At 46.2% G+C, this 15696-nt stretch overlaps 1 protein-coding gene across 1 annotated transcript; it reads right to left on the bottom strand.

The window, feature by feature from the left end:
• Positions 1–3896: 3896 nt before the first annotated feature.
• On the bottom strand, positions 3897–9644 carry LOC125999055 (zinc finger BED domain-containing protein 4-like). Its single transcript, XM_049767031.1, has 2 exons — positions 9547–9644; positions 3897–7266 (listed from the first exon to the last, which is right to left on the bottom strand). Exons 1-2 carry the CDS (start codon positions 9642–9644, stop codon positions 3897–3899), a joined length of 3468 nt encoding a protein of 1155 aa, XP_049622988.1.
• Between the last annotated feature and the right edge of the window lie 6052 nt (positions 9645–15696).

The raw sequence follows: 15696 nt of genomic DNA, 5'->3' as shown, positions 1-15696 counted from the left end.
GCGCAGGCGTGAGGGGCGCATGAATGCGTGCTCTGCACTTCCGGAACTACGATTGCTGTTCTTCAATCCAAGGAGACATTAGGTGCATCTTGATTCATGGGACTTGCTTCCTTACAAGGAGCGGACATGGAGCTTGCCACAAACCCAAGTGGGGGGCCCTGGGATAGGACCCTCCTGCCCAGCTCTCAAAGGAGCCCTGAAGACCCCGTAAGCCAGTCTTCCAAATTCCACACTTTGAGATGACCCATCTCTGGTATTTAGGTCCCTCATACCCCAGTAGCAGTCTGTGGTACTCTCTTACAACAGCTCTACGAAATGAACACTCATGCCCTCAAATCACTCACTCCAGCGTTTGTTAGTGATTTTTATTATTTTTTGGGTTTGGTTTTGCTTTGGGGGCCACACTTGCTGACGATCAGGGGTTACTCCTGTCTCGGCACTCAGAAATTGCTTCTGCTTGGGGGACCATAATGGAGGCTGGAAATCATATCTGGCTCCATCCTGAATCGTCTGAGTGTAAGGCAAATGCCCTAGCGCTGTGCTCTCTCTCCAGTCCCCTATTTTAATTTCCTAACTTGTGCTCGGTCCATTTAGGCTTTTTACTTCCTTCTCTTTCAGTTTTGAGAAATTACACAACTCTAAGAGTCTATGTCTTCAAGATTTTCTAGACTAAGAGCATACTGTTTCTCGTAGTAACCTAGCATTATATTTTGAATTTATTACTTCTCTCCTCCTCCTCCTCCTCAATTTTTAGTTCGTTTGCTATTCCTTGTAAAGACGTTGAGATGTATGTTTAGCTTGTTTTGAACTTTTACTTTTCTCTGACTAAATAATGCCCTAATTACCATACATTTCCCCCATAGTAGAGCTTTTGTTATATCCCAGAGTCTGATAGCTTGTATCTTTATTTTGATTAGTTTCAAGTAATCTTTGCATTTCCTTTGATTTCTTCTTTGATCAGATATTAATTAGTTAGCAGTGCTTCGATCTTCCATGTTTTAAAGGTTTTCTCTATCTACCTTCTATGGAACTAGGGACTGAAAACTTATTTTTCACAGTTTCTATATTTCTATACTTATCATGTGCTGGGTGAAGGAAAATGCACCTTCTAGACGAGTAAAACTTAGAGGATAAAAAGTACTGACTTAGGACTCTCAAAATTTCAGACTGTTACATAAGACTCAAAGAAGAACTGTGACTGTTTCATTTAATGCATTGCTGTAAGCCTTTTCAAAGTTATTCCCAGCTTCAGGGAAGATGCTTTGTTTATTTTCTTGTTCATAAAAAAATGACCCTTAGCTATATTTCTGTCATGTTAACCACAGATTTGTTCACTGCAGTTGCCCAATAATACAACCAGAATGCAAGTCTATCCATAGGGTCTATATACTTAGCTATGAAAACGCAGGTTTCACATTACAAACATATGGTTCATCTCAGTTACTAAGCCTAGTTATCTCTTCCAGTCTGTCTCTACCTGTACTACATAAATGTACAGTGTCCACATGACTGGAGATATCCAGAATCCGTTGAAGCCCAGTCTAGAAAAACTGAGTGCAGTTGAGGAAGTGGATGAATCGAGTCTTTGTACCTTTAGTTTTGATGAGTGCCAAAGACAGGAAATCTGTTTTTGCTGTCAATGTTAGACACGCTGTCAGAGCTTAGAAATGTACTTTTACCAGGGTCTCCAATGAATCAGAGACAGTGTAAAGAGACAGTAGAGAAACAACAAGGTCTTTGGGGGATATGTCTAAAATTTTTTTGAACTGATCTTGTTTTTAGCTAGTAATATGGAACATTGATGTCTATGCATGATTCAGTTTGGCATGATGGCACTGGCATAAGGACACTTTGCTTCAGGTGCTTCAAATTTAATATTACATAAAAATAAGGGAGAAAGCAATTACCTGATGCTAATTTAGTATCAGTAGATCTGGATGTGAAAAATCAGATTTTGTAAGCAGCTTGCTTTGATCAGACAAAGTTCAGAGCCCACAGGGAAGTCTGGTACTTTAAACACGAAGCAACCTACAATACAATGTGTCCGGTATGATATACAGATATGGCAAACTCTAGTTCCCATCATTCTGACTTATACCTAACATAGCAAGATGGTAAAAGCATGGGAATGCAGAAAATGAATTAGTAGATGATTCAGAGACACTGTGTCGTATACTATGTGACTTCTCATTAAGAAAAAGGGAAATGAAAAAAGCATAAAGGAAGAGATAATCAACAATTGAAATCTCTCTTTGCTACATGACTGAAACCCAAACACAATCATGTATGTAATCAAGGTGTTTATATATATATGTATATGTATATATATAACAACATTCCTTGTAAAGTTTTAAAAAAAGAAATCTCTCTTTGCATCAATCACCTGGTGATGATTTATTTTTTATTTAGAAAATCACAAATAAAAAGTTTAATTTCAGAAACTGAATACACCATTTATAAAAACAATCAGGCATAGCTAAACAATACTGTATTTTCTCAAAATTTTGTAAAAGTTCACAAGCGACAGTGGCTGTTTCACCCAGAATATCTAACTGGTTTGATATTTGAGACTACAAACCCTTTTCTAAAATGTTAAAGTGAAACCTTGAACTCGGGCTGTTTAAAGAATCTGACGATCGATACTTCATTTGGAGATCCTTGAGATTCTGAAATAACATGGTGATGAATGGATATTCCCTAGTTTAAACTTATAATACCAACAATGATAAGGACAATAAAAAATAATAATAATAATGATAAAATAATAATAAATATATAATAATAATAGCCAACACCTGAAGCTGCCCTTCACGGGCTTAGGGTGCTGCAACCCTCCCTGGCAGCCACCCCACAGATGACGCTTCCTATTCAGGGATGTGGTTAAACCGAGGGCAGCGGCACTCATGTCAGAAATGGGCTTCACAGTGGAGAGGCAGTGAGTCGGGCCTGGGGAATGGGACTCACAGAACTGGGATTGTATGCCATGACTGCTATCTGCTGGCTGGAGGACCCACTTCACAAGAGCCATGACAGAGGGGGCTTCTCAAGTTCAATGAGCAGGGAAAACCTGAATGCAAAACTGGGAAAGGGAAAAACTCGTTATCAAGTCGCCACAGAATGGACATTCTGGTCTATGCCAGGGTTGTGTGTTTGTCTTCAAATGCCACATGGCTACAGGGGTAAACAGTTACCTTCCAGGATAAGCTGCCATCAACACATGTACGTGCCTGCAACTACACACTGCTCAGTCAGGATGGCTTGGACTCTACCTCTTTTTTCCGCATTTCTTTCCACAAGTGCTAAGGCTGTTTGATTGCAACTTAAGCAAATTTAAGGAGACCAAAAGAGTTGATTTGTGGGGTACATAACTGAACATAAAGTCTACAGAATCAAACTGCTGACATCTTCTCTGCCCCTCTAGTACAGCAAACGCTCGCCCTCAAATTTTCAAAACCTTGACAGGATTGGAAACAGATCATTCTCTTACATAATTGATGGACAGGTGCTCTTAATGGGAGGCCACGTGGGCCTGGCCACGAGGAACAAGGCACAAACTGATGCTGTAGCGACAGGGCAAGCCCCACCCCCCACTGTGCACCTGAGTGCCAGGCTTGTCATGCCCAGACCGGACAGAACAAGCCACTGCCCCAGATCAACAGCTGACGCCTGCTGAGCAATAATACTTGCAGTCAGGCTACTCCATCTGAGATTCAATATTAAATACATATACATATATCTGTTTGGGTTTTGGGTCAGACCCGCTGATGCTTAGGGGTTACTGTTGGCTATGCAAGTGCTCCTGGCTTGGGGGACCATATGAGACAACAGGGGATCATCAAACTGTGGGGAGCCACATGCAAGGCAAACACTCGACCTCTGCGCCACAGCTCCATCCCCTAATATTGGAAGTCTATTAAGGGAAGGTTTACATTTAGAAAGATGAGTTTTTCAAAGTGTTCCATCGTGAGCCTGGACCGGCCAACGCCATCATGCTCTAAGGGCATGTTTAAGAGTTTCTCCGCAGGGACAATGCTCGGAGGGCAGCCCAGGAACCTGAAGGCCAGTATGGAAAGGCTGGGCCAGGCCTCCCTCTTCAGGTTCCAGTAGGTGAGGGGGTCACAGCTAATTTCCAGCACCTCCTCCGCCAGGTAGGCTAACACCGTGTCTTCAGGCAATGGGGCACTGTCCCGAGGGCCCGGCTTTTTCACCGAGGCCAACAGGGACCATAGGCTCTCCTTACCTGAGGAGCCCTGCACAGGGGCAGCTGGGTCATGCCTGCTGCAGACGGGCCTGTGGTGTGAGGCAGGATTCAACATCTTGAGTTCTCTGATGAGATCCCGCCTGTAAAGCTCGGCCTCCTCCTTGGAGAACAAAGAGGCTTTGTAGCGGGGGTCCAGCAGGGTGGCAAAGAGGTAGCTGGGGTTGTGCAGCATGGCAGTGAGACTGCTCCCCACGCCCTCCTTCAAAGACTTGAGAATGGTGTCGATGCCCATGGTCTCCTCAAACAGCATGTCGATCTTCCTGTGGAGGATGTACATCATGGGGATGACCTGGCTGAGCGTGGCCGTGCGGGTGCTCATCTCGCAGCTAGCAGCGTCAAAGGACCTCAGGGCACGGCACACAGACCGCATGCTCTCCCACTGGTCGAAGCTGATGATCTCGGGGAAGTGGCACTCGATGGCCAGCTCGTGGACGGCCCTCTTCTGCTCGATGAGCCGCTCCAGCATGTGGAGCAACGTGGTCCACTTGGACGGCTCGTCCTGAACGAGGGTGTGCTGGGGCAGTGCGTACTCCTTCTGCAGCTCAGCCAGCTTCTCCTGGGCTCGGGGAGACTGCTGAACCCACTCACAGGTCTTGCGGGCGATGCTTAGCAGGTTCTGGACCATCCTCTGGGTCTTGAAGGCCTCGCTGAGGATGAGGCTGAGGGTGCGGTTGAAACACTGCACGCTGGTGAGCTCGCCCTCACTCAATGTCTTCCCTATGCTCAGATTGTCTGTCACCGTGATGCCCATCTGGAGGCCGGTGGAACTCACCCAGGCCTCCCACCAGCACTGCATCTGCTTCTGGAGGCTGTTGCCACGACAGCCATAGTCGACCTGAGACACATCCAGCAGGGCTGAGCAGTGGTGGTCCTCACAGTGCAGCCGGACAGAGGACTCAAAGGTCACCCAGTGGGCAGTGAGCATCAGGTACTCCGGGGTCTGACTGCTCTCCCACACCCCCAAGGTGAAGTGGACCACGCCGCTCTCGGCCTTCCTCAGGCTGGCCTTGATGATGCGTTTCACACTGTCGTACATGTTGGGGATGGCGGTCCCGGAGAAATAAGCCGGGGAGGGCAAGGAGTACCAAGGGTTCAAGTAGCCGAGCAGCCTGTTGAAGCCAACGTTATTCATGAGCGAGTAGGGCTGGAGGTCCAGGGCCATCATCTCAGCGACGAGCCTCGTGATTTTTTGGGCAACCGGGTGAGACTCTTCAGCGGTGCTCTTGGAGGATGTGGACACGTCTGTGCTCATGGGAACAGGGGGACCTGGAGAAGAGGGCCGGGCAGTGTCCGGGACGTCAGTCTTCAGCACCACGCTGCTGTGGAACCTCCGTAAGTGCCTGGACAGGAGACAGCTGGTGCCCAGATTGGCCAGCTTCTTGTCCGTGCTGATCATGTGGCCACAATGCAAGCAGATCACTTTAGTCGGCTCTGTGGAGCAGATGGAGAAATGATTCCACAAGGTTGAGGTCTTTTGGCTGCACACAGCCATGAGACTGTCCACGGGTGGCAGAGAGACGTCCACATCCTTGGTCTCATTGCATGAGAGGTCCCTCTGCGAGACCTCGAACCTGAGTCTCTTCATGACTCGTTGGTTCTGTTGGAACAAGGCTCCAGACTCGGGCAGCTGAGGGCTGGGTCCGGCATCTAGCTTCTCCCTGGGATTCAGAGGCGACTGCAGGTCCTCAGGCAGCTGGTGAGGGGAGGACAATGCAGATGGGGACACTGGGACCCAATTCCCCAGGGATGATGCCACGGAGCTGGGCTCTGGATCTGGTGGTGGCAGGGCAGGCAAAAGTGCGGGGAGCTCAGACTGCAGGGGTGGGGGGCCAGGATCGCCTTCATTTTCCTGCAGCTTGATGGTCTTGTGAGCACGCCTCAAGTGGCGGATGAGGCAGCTGGTGCCCAGGCGGCGGTCACTCCTGCCGAGACTGAACTCCTTCATGCAGTGGATGCAAATGGCTTTGGACCTGTCCAGCCGGGACGGGTAGAAGTGCTGCCACACGACCGAGCGCTTCCGAAGGCTCTGCTTGCTCTGAGGGACCAGGAGGCGCCCCTGGAAGGCATTCTTCAGAGCATCATCATCATGCAGTGTTGGGAGAAGGGCAGGGGGCTCCCCCAGGGCTTCCTCCCGGCAGTACTTGTCTGAGCGGGACAGGCTGGAGGAGGCTTCATCACAACGGACGTCGGAAGTCACCGTCTCCTCTGCCAGCTGGTCAGGGGAGAGGATTTTGGAAGCCATTTGGGGGAACGCCTCCAGGCTGAGGATAGGAGAGAGGACGGGGCTCTGGTCCCTGCCATGGGAGGGCTGTGGCAACAGCAGCTGCGTGGGGGCTGAGGAGGGTGGGGCGGCCTCGCTGCCCTCCTCAGGGTTGAGCACGGTGGGGTGCACCAGCCTCATGTGCCTCATGAGGCACCTGGTGCTCAGGTCCTTCTCTTTCTTGCCGAGGCCTAACTTCTTCATGCAGTGCCTGCCGGTGGCTTTCGTGCTGTCCCAGGGGGAGACCAAGAAGTGCTTCCAGACCAGAGACGTCTTTCTGGAGCTGGTACTGCGGTGGAACTGGAGGCTCTGGGCCCGATCAGGCAGGGTGCTGCTGTCCTGGAACAACAGGGACCCGCCTTCCTCCTCCTCACAGGCAGGGCTTGAGCGCCTTCCAGGCAATGCTACCCAGTGCTGCCTCCAGCCTGCGCCCTGGGCTGGCTCACCTCCGTTCTCAGCCTGGGCATTGCCCTCCTGCTGCTGCTGCTGCTGCTTCCAGCTCACCCTCTCCAAGCCACCGGGATCCCCACCATCATCTTCCTCTCTCCTGACAATGATCTGAATTTTATCAGACAGACAGCCACCATCCCCTGTGGGACGACTTTCTGGGTTCCCTGCCATCACTACTATTCCGGCAGCTTTATAGCGGCTGCTTGTGAATGAAGGTGCCCCTGCAAACACGTGCCTTGCTGCATCAACAAAGCCCCAATGAGGCCCGGGACCCAAGAGCCATCCGGTGTGATCCCTAAAAAAAAAAGAAAAAGAAAAAAGAAAAGAAAAACACTCTCACTCACTCTTTTATTGCCTCAACATTGCAAATTATTGCTATACAGAGTTTCTTACCATTTTCAGCTTCATTTCTAGTTGTATGTAGGAATAGTTCTCCCAATAAAATATTCAGTCCATAAAATTTAAAGCAAGTGGCTTAAAAATGCTCTTAGCACGTGACGCCACAAAACTGAGAAAATAATTTTCATTCAAATGGATTAAAAACCTTTCTTTTCAGCTCATATGCCTGTCAAATCCTGCCACGAGTTTATGATTATATTAAGTGACAATTGATAGTTTTGTTCAAGTTTGCACTGGTTAAGAGGGGTGTTGATTTTTGCAACTGAGACCCAACTACAAACATGTTTGTAATCACGGTGCTTCAATAAAGATACTATTTTCAAAAATAGAAATTCCCTGCGCGGAAACCACACACACACACACACACACACACACACACACACACACACACACACACACTCACTCACTCACTAACTCACTCCTCACTCACTCACTCACTCACTCACTTTGTTGTCTGGGATTAAACCCACAATTTCACAAGTAAAATATGCACTCTATATTGCTGAGCTCTGTCCCTGACCCACAACAGGTTCTCTGTTTAACATTTAAAAAAGTTCACGAACAATACTTTTGAATTGTGAAATAAAATAAAGATATTTGATGAGTTTTATTATAGATATGTGTTTGCAGTACAAAAATTCTTAAGTGTCTGTCAATATCTTATTTGATTTTGGTTTTGGGGTCACACTTGGCAAGGTTCTGCACTCAGGAATCACTCCCAAGAATGCTCAGAGAACCAATTGACAGGCCAAGGATAGAACCTGGTTGGGCAAATGCACTACTTGCTGAACTATGACTCCGGTCTCATCTTTCTTGATTTTAAAGACACGTGTATTGAACAGAGTGATGATAGTACAGCAGGTTGAGAGTTTGCTTTCCCTGCAAATGACCCAGTTTTGGCAGAAAATGAGCAAACAAATAAATAAATACATAAATGCCTATCTTGAATACTTAGATTCAAAACCTGGAACATATTGGGTACAATGCTTGCTTGGCTAGCTGATGCACTTGATTCGATCCAGCCTCCTATAGCTGCTAAGCTTTCACTCAGGCCCCTCTTTTCTATGAGTGCAGGGCCAAGAGGAACCCCTGAGTGTCAACGGGAGTGGCCACCCAAAAATAAAATAAATTATAAAGTTCAAATATGTAAACCACTTAAATTGAAGATGCTGATTTTGTTTCAGAATGCTGTCTACCCACAAAATTTATACTTTGAAATAGTAACTCCCAACGTGCTGAAATAATAGTCCGAGTCTTTGAAAGACACTTAGGTCAGGAGGGCAAAAAGTAAGTGAATGAAATGGATGCCTTCTAAAATAGCCTATGAATGTGAGTGGGGCTTTGTCTTTCAGAAGGGACTGCTAAGATTTGTGTTGGGAATGGACACTTGTGAAGGGTTGACTGTTTGAATAGTGTAGGACTGAAACTCAACCATGAAATACTTTTTACACTGTATCTAGTGTTGATTCCATAATAGGATTATATCGGTAATAACAATCACCACACTGAAATTTTTCAGACTTTTGATGACAAGATTCAAACGAATATTTTTGCCTAATTTCACTTCTTTTACCTCAAAAATTGCAAGTTAATATAGCTATGCCTGATACATGATAATTATTTTAAGAAGTTTTCTAATTTTTATTTTTAAAATAAGATTTGAATCGGGGAGTGTTTAGAATTTACCTGATCTCCTGAACACCACCTGAAAAATAGAACCATAAATAATGCTTATTTGATGCCAGGAATGATGAGTTATTGTCTGATAACAATATATACTTAGTTTCATTTGTATATCATATTTGTAGGGAGATGTGATTGAGCTCAAGTCTGCCTTTTAATCTTCTTTCTCTTACTGGGGACAACAAAGTTTGATAGGTCTGTAATTCAGGCGAATGCTGTGTTGAAAGACTAAAGACCAGCAGTATCAAATTGATGCCATTTCCTTCCCATGTTAAAGAGATACTGTGTGTATGCAATTATTTTCCTGTTTGGGAAAACTGGGATAGAAATATGTCGACTGCTTGTGAAGAAAAATTGTTACAAATGAATAAAATGAAGCGATTTAGAGAGATGAAGATAGATTTAATATAGACTAGAACAATGCTTTATGATTCAGAATAATAGATTTTAATAAAATATTATTAGATCCATCGGCGTGTGAGGCTTGTGGCACGCTGGGCATGCGGGGCGTGGCGGGAAGTCTGGCAGGAACTGCAGGGGGCGTGCTTTTAGGGAGTCGAGTGGGGCCAGCCGGCCTGGGGTGGCGGGCATGGCCGAGGCCAGGATGAGGCGGGAGCTGCTGCCGCTCATCTACCAGAGTCTCCTACAGGCCGCCTACATGCGCGAGGCACGGAAAGTGAAGGAGCAGAGTGGCCAGAAAAGTTTCCTGGCACAGTCTGTAACCCTTCTGGACATCTACACACACTGGCAACAAACCTCATAAGTGGGCCAGAAGCGCAAGGCCGAAGACGATGCAGTACTCCAGGCCAAGAGGACCCGGGTATCAGACCTTGTCAGCAGCTCTCAGAGCTCCGAAGAGGAGGAGGAGGCAGAAGCAGACACCCTGAACCAGTAAGAAGAGCCCTCCCTGCTTGCTGGGCCCTCAGAGGTGTCTCTTTGTTGCCCCAACCTTGGAATCTGAGAGTGAGGAGGAGACAACTGCCACAGTGATGGGACAGGTACAATCTGTGAGAAAAAGCCTCCCCACAAAAGTTGCTTTGATGCCTACCAAAGGAGCCTCGGGTCAGGTACTCTCTCGGAAGGCGGGGCCTTCAGCAATCCAGACCTGGACTGAGATGTCCGAAGAGTGGACAAGCAGTGAAGAGGAATCAGACAGTAAAGAAGCAGCTAAGACTTCAGCCCAGGCAAAGGCTTCAGTGAAAACCCCACAGACAAAAACTACCCCGCTTCATCTCCCAGAGCAGCTTTACCTAAAGGGGCCACAGCATCCAGAAAAACAATCACTACAGCTGCCCAAGCCGAGCAGGGGTCCCCAGTCAAGAGGAAACCCACAGCCAGAACTCCTCAAAGCAGTGCTCTCCCAACACGGAGCCCAGCGTGTGTGCAGGCTGCCAGCAAAGGAGTGGTGGCCACAGCACAATCCCCACCAGCACCTGTTGTAGCTGAGGAGGAGGCAGACAGCAGTGAGGGAGAGACACCTACTTTGGTGAAGCCCCCAGGGATGAATTCCCAGGTCAGAACTGCTTCATTCCCTGCCAAGGGGTCCCCCAGCAAAAGGGCTGGCCCAGCATCTGCTGGAAAGGCAGACTCCACAACCACTCAAGGAGGGAGGCACCAGGAGAACTCGGAAAGCAGCAGTGAAGAGTCTGACAGTGAGGAGGAGGAGGAAGAAGAGGAGGAGGAGTCAGCCACAGGGAACACCATCCAGAAGGAGGATAACTCCAAAATTTCCAAAAGGAAGAGCCTGGCCTCAGTGACCCAAAAGAAGAGCCCAAAAGAGTCCTCGGATAGCAGCGATGAGTTGTCAGCAAGCCACGTGATTAAACTCCCTCTGATTTTTGTCGACCCTAAACGTAGTTCAACTGGCCCAGCAGCTGCCTCTGCATGAACCCAGACTGCAGGCAGCACAAGGAAGGCCCGGGCCTCAGCGAGTGAGGATAAGGATATGATCCCTGCCACGCAGTGCTCCATTCCTGCTGTTAACCTCAGTATGGTGAGTGAGCCCACGACCCCCACGAAGAGCACCCCAAAAACCCCTGCTTCTGAAACGAGCAGCACCAAGACTTCCAGCCGGATCATGGATGGCAAGAAACAGCAGGCAGCAGGCACACAGGTGGACAGTGCTCCAAGGACCCACCCTGGGACCACACCTCAGGGTACCACCACACAGGCCCGTGTCGCTGCCAAGCCCAGAAAATCTGAGGTTCCTGCAATCTCTCGGGCTATCACTTCCTCCAGTGACAGTGATAGCAGCAGTGGCTGTTCTTCAGAGGAGGAGAACCAGGGGCCCCAGAGGGCCCATTCGGCCTGCAGCTTTGGTGCAGCTTCAAGCAGGGATACAATAGTGGAGGAGACCTTAGCAGCATCCAGCAATGACAAGATGCTAGTGCCCTCCCATTCTCTCTCTCAGGTTGTGACCTCTCGGCCGATCTCAGCCACTTCCCATCCTTCAGAGGCCAATCCCAGGTCAGACCCCAGTGCCTTGGGTTTTTTTACTCTGGTCACCAAAGATGCTCCCAATGGCAAGCAAGGGCAGAGCCCCAACAAACAACAACTGTCATCTCACCTAAAGCAGGCAATAAAGAGTCTGGCATCACCTCTCAGAAACCCCGGAAGCCCAAGAAGGGGACTTTAGCCCCCAGGCCTCAGTGGTAGCCCTGAAGAGTGACACACAAATAAAATAAAGAGTGGGACGCAAGTGCAGGCCTCAGTGGTAAAGATGCTGGCCGAACTGCTGGACCAGGAGAGGAGGAAGGCCCTGGAGGTTAGTAAGGATAGTGATGGCCACTCAGCCTTCAAATGGAAGCTGGAGGGGGACCAGGCAACTACCAAGGTCCAGGAGGAGGAAAAGGAGGAGGAGGAGGAGGAGGAGGAGGAGGAGGAGGAGGAGAAGAAGAAGAAGAAGAAGAAGAAGAAGAAGAAGAAGAAGAAGAAGAAGAAGAAGAAGAAGAGGAAGAGGAAGAGGAAGAGGAAGAGGAAGAAGAGGAAAAAGAGGAAGAGGAAGAGGAAGAAGAAAACAGGTTTTCACTCCCAGGAGACCAAGGAGAAGCCAGAAGAAGTGCAGGGGCAGGCAATTTTTAAAGGTGTCAGCTCAAAGGACAAGAAGGAGAAGAGGAAGTCCATCAAAGAGACAAGGAAAAAAAGGAAAAGAAGAAAGCATAAAAGGCCTCAACCAAAGATTCCAGTTTACTATTGCAGAAAAAAGAAGGCAGAGCAGGCTGTCTGAAGGACCAAGTAGCAGGGACAGTTGCCAAATGGTGATCAGCCGCCTGCCTCTGCCCTTCGCCCGCCATGTTTTGGAATCTTACGTTTGTAATCTCCCTTCCCTCTGTGACATGTCCATACTGGCCAGGCCCAGGAGCCTGCAAAGAAGCTGGTGCAGGATGAAGTGCCAGCTCTTATGACCTCACTCACACCTACTCCTGACTCTAGTCGTGTCCCGGGACACTGAGTGTAGATGTGTACAGTATATTATATATATATATATATATATATATATATATATATATATGTACTTAAGTGATCTGCCTTTCTCCCTCAGACCCATTTTAAGACTTAAGCCTAATTTACATAAATTCTCAAACATAAAAATGATATCAAACATCCTATTAGTCCAAAATGCTACAGATATAGAGATTGTAAAAAGAAGATATGAAGAAATTCTTATACTTGGAGACTGAACAAACAGCACACTGATTAATAACAGATAGGGTAATAAGAAAATTAAGGAATACATCTCAAGATTCCTTGAGACTAATTGTAATGAAGATAGAAGTTACAAAATATATTGAACACAGTAAAGAAAACAGTAATTAATAAAGGGACACATAAGGAAATAGAAAAAAGATAATACTCATTAGTTTAAACACATGGCTTATATGTCTGGAGTACCAGTAACAAAGAAACCCAAAGACTAGTAGAAGAAAATAAATAATAAAAATAGGACCAGAAATCAATGAAGTAGTTGCCAAGAGAGCAATACAGCCAGCCAATGAAACCAGCAGCTGCTTCTTTGAAAGAAGAAAGAAGATAAACAAACCATTGGCAAGACTCACAAAGTAAAAAGAGTGTTCAAATAAATTGAACCAGAAATTAAAGGGGAGAAATTACATTTGAAGCTCCAGAAATCTAAGATATGATGATATGTATTGAAGACACAAAAGAGTCCACAAAAAACTTTCAGAAACAATAAACCAATATAGCAATGTGGACTTCTTTAAAGAAGTCATTACACAATTACCGTATTTTCCGGCATATGAGACGACTTTTGAAACAAAAAAAGTCAACCGAAAATCGGGGTTCATCTTATATGCTGAGTATATCCCGAAAAATGTTTCAATATGCTGCTAAACGAAACAAAAAAAAAATCAGGCCGCAGAGTTTCCAAATCTCTTTCTTGGGTGCTCCTAAACAGTAATCAGGAGATCTGGGGGCCACTTCTGGCAAAACCCAGCTAACCGTGTTGGTGGTTCAGTGCTAGGGTCTGAGGATGGGGTGTTGTTTGGTTCATGTAGTGGGGGAGATTAACTGGTGCCACCAGGGAATTGCCAGAAAAGGAGCCTATGATAAGGGAGCAATCCCTGCAAGGCTGCTCGGACCGCCTCTCTAACTCCGCCAATCCAAGCAGGCTTTTTATGCATGCAAATTAGACAATGTTCTGGACCCGAATCTACACTGTCAAAAGCCTGCTCAGATTGGCCAGAGTCAGAGAGGAAGTCTACTACAGTATAACCTTTGAACCTGTGCTTGTTGTGATTGGCTCACTGTGGTACATACAGTTGCAGCACAGGAACATTCTGTCTGATACAGCGAATATAGGCCTAAACCTATGTTTTAACTGCAAAATTAGGGGGTTGTCTTATACGCCCCGTCGTCTTATATGCCGGAAAATATGGTACATACTTTTATACTAATAATGTATCAAAGTACAAGATAAATTGTCTATTCCCTTTAAAATAATCTCAAAAACATAAAGTACTTAGGTATCGATTTAAAAGTGGTGAGAGCGACTGTCCAGAACATAGAATCGACACAGTTCTTCACAACAGCTACAAGAACCAGAGCCCATCTGGGACATCCTGAATACTACTCGATCTCCAACATGAGTCAGTTCAAATATGATATCCTGACAAGGAGGAAATTGGGAGCAAATGGACATAAGAACAGGTTATCCTACCGTATCAACTAATAATAAAACAAAATCAGAAGACTTACCACACTATGGGCTGTGCAAAAGCCAATAACGTGATCTAAGGATGACCGGCTGATAGAACCATGACCGGGCAGTATGTATTCTGGGACCAACAAGAAGGCCCTAGTCTAGGATTTGGTCTATGGCCTGCATAACAACAATCATGATCTCCAATTCCAGAGTCCTGACTGAGGCAATTGCAACTGAACGGGTCTTCTGGAAACATAACGAAAGAGGATATCCCAGGCTCCATCTGAGTTTCGGTGCAAGGGCCAAGACCACTAACCACAGAAGACAGATTGAAATGACATCGAAGAAACAGAACTTCTAAAATCACAAAGTCTTCATCATAAATTCCACTCCTTGACCTGTGCACAGACTGAGACCTCTAGATTTAGAGGTCTGTTTTTTGTTTGTTTTTATTTTAAGTGGGAGAAAGAAAGTTTAATAAATGGTGTTGAAACGAATAGCTATCTGTTTGGCATAAAAATAAAATAAGGTACTTATACCTTGCACCATATAGAAAAATACATACATTACTGATGGATTCCAGAGTAAAAAAAAAAAAAAGGCAAGTACCCCGAGTTCTACATACAATTTCAAGGAATTCGCGAACTCCCTAAACATCGGTCACGGACCTCAAGATCATGGAGAAGCAAAATTGTACCAGTAGCTTCTTGACTTAGTGCCAGATACCAAGCACGTTTTCAAAATCAAATCACATGCGACAACTGAAGAGGAACACATTAGCCAACCTGTGGACACTTTATAAAACCTTTGAACTGGAAACAGAAACAAAGGTACAAGGGTACAAACGCAACATGACAATATTAAGAAAACCTCCCATTTAAAGACGTCTGAGTGCGGACCGTGGACGCGAACCCGTGTTAGCCTTTCAGAAATATAGAATCGGCGACATCTGTAGTAGTTAAAATTCCATCTGTGCAGAGTCATTCTCAGACTCAGTTAAAACAATAAATACAAGGCGTTCTATTTACTACGGATAGCTGCAACATCAGCACAATGTCTAAATGTGTAGTAGGAATTCTCGAATACTCAGATGGGACACTGTGCCCTGCATTCCTCTCATACACAGTGAAACAATAGTTGCAGATAAGTAGCATCGAGAATGCAAATCTATTCTCAGCGTGGAAGGGAAAGCGCAAGATTAGAAATCATACGTATCTGTCATCTACAGGGAAGTCGTGTAGAGAGCCTACCAGGGGGATGGCATTCTAGTCTAAGTGAAAACGACTCTGTGGGTATTCTAGTCTAAGTGAAAACGACTCTGTGTAAGCTGACGACAAACTTACCCAAGGCAAAATATGTTTATTGCAGAACAGAATATTCAAATCCAAGTAAGCAAGGCAACCTCAGATCGACCATTTTAAAATGGTCTTCTTTTAAAATGAAGTAGAGCTTTAGAACTAGAGTAGTAGAGTAGAGGAGAGG

The sequence above is a fragment of the Suncus etruscus genome, chromosome X, assembly GCF_024139225.1.
Source record: "Suncus etruscus isolate mSunEtr1 chromosome X, mSunEtr1.pri.cur, whole genome shotgun sequence".
Lineage (NCBI taxonomy): Eukaryota > Metazoa > Chordata > Mammalia > Eulipotyphla > Soricidae > Suncus > Suncus etruscus.
This window is presented reverse-complemented; position numbering and strand designations above follow the sequence as displayed.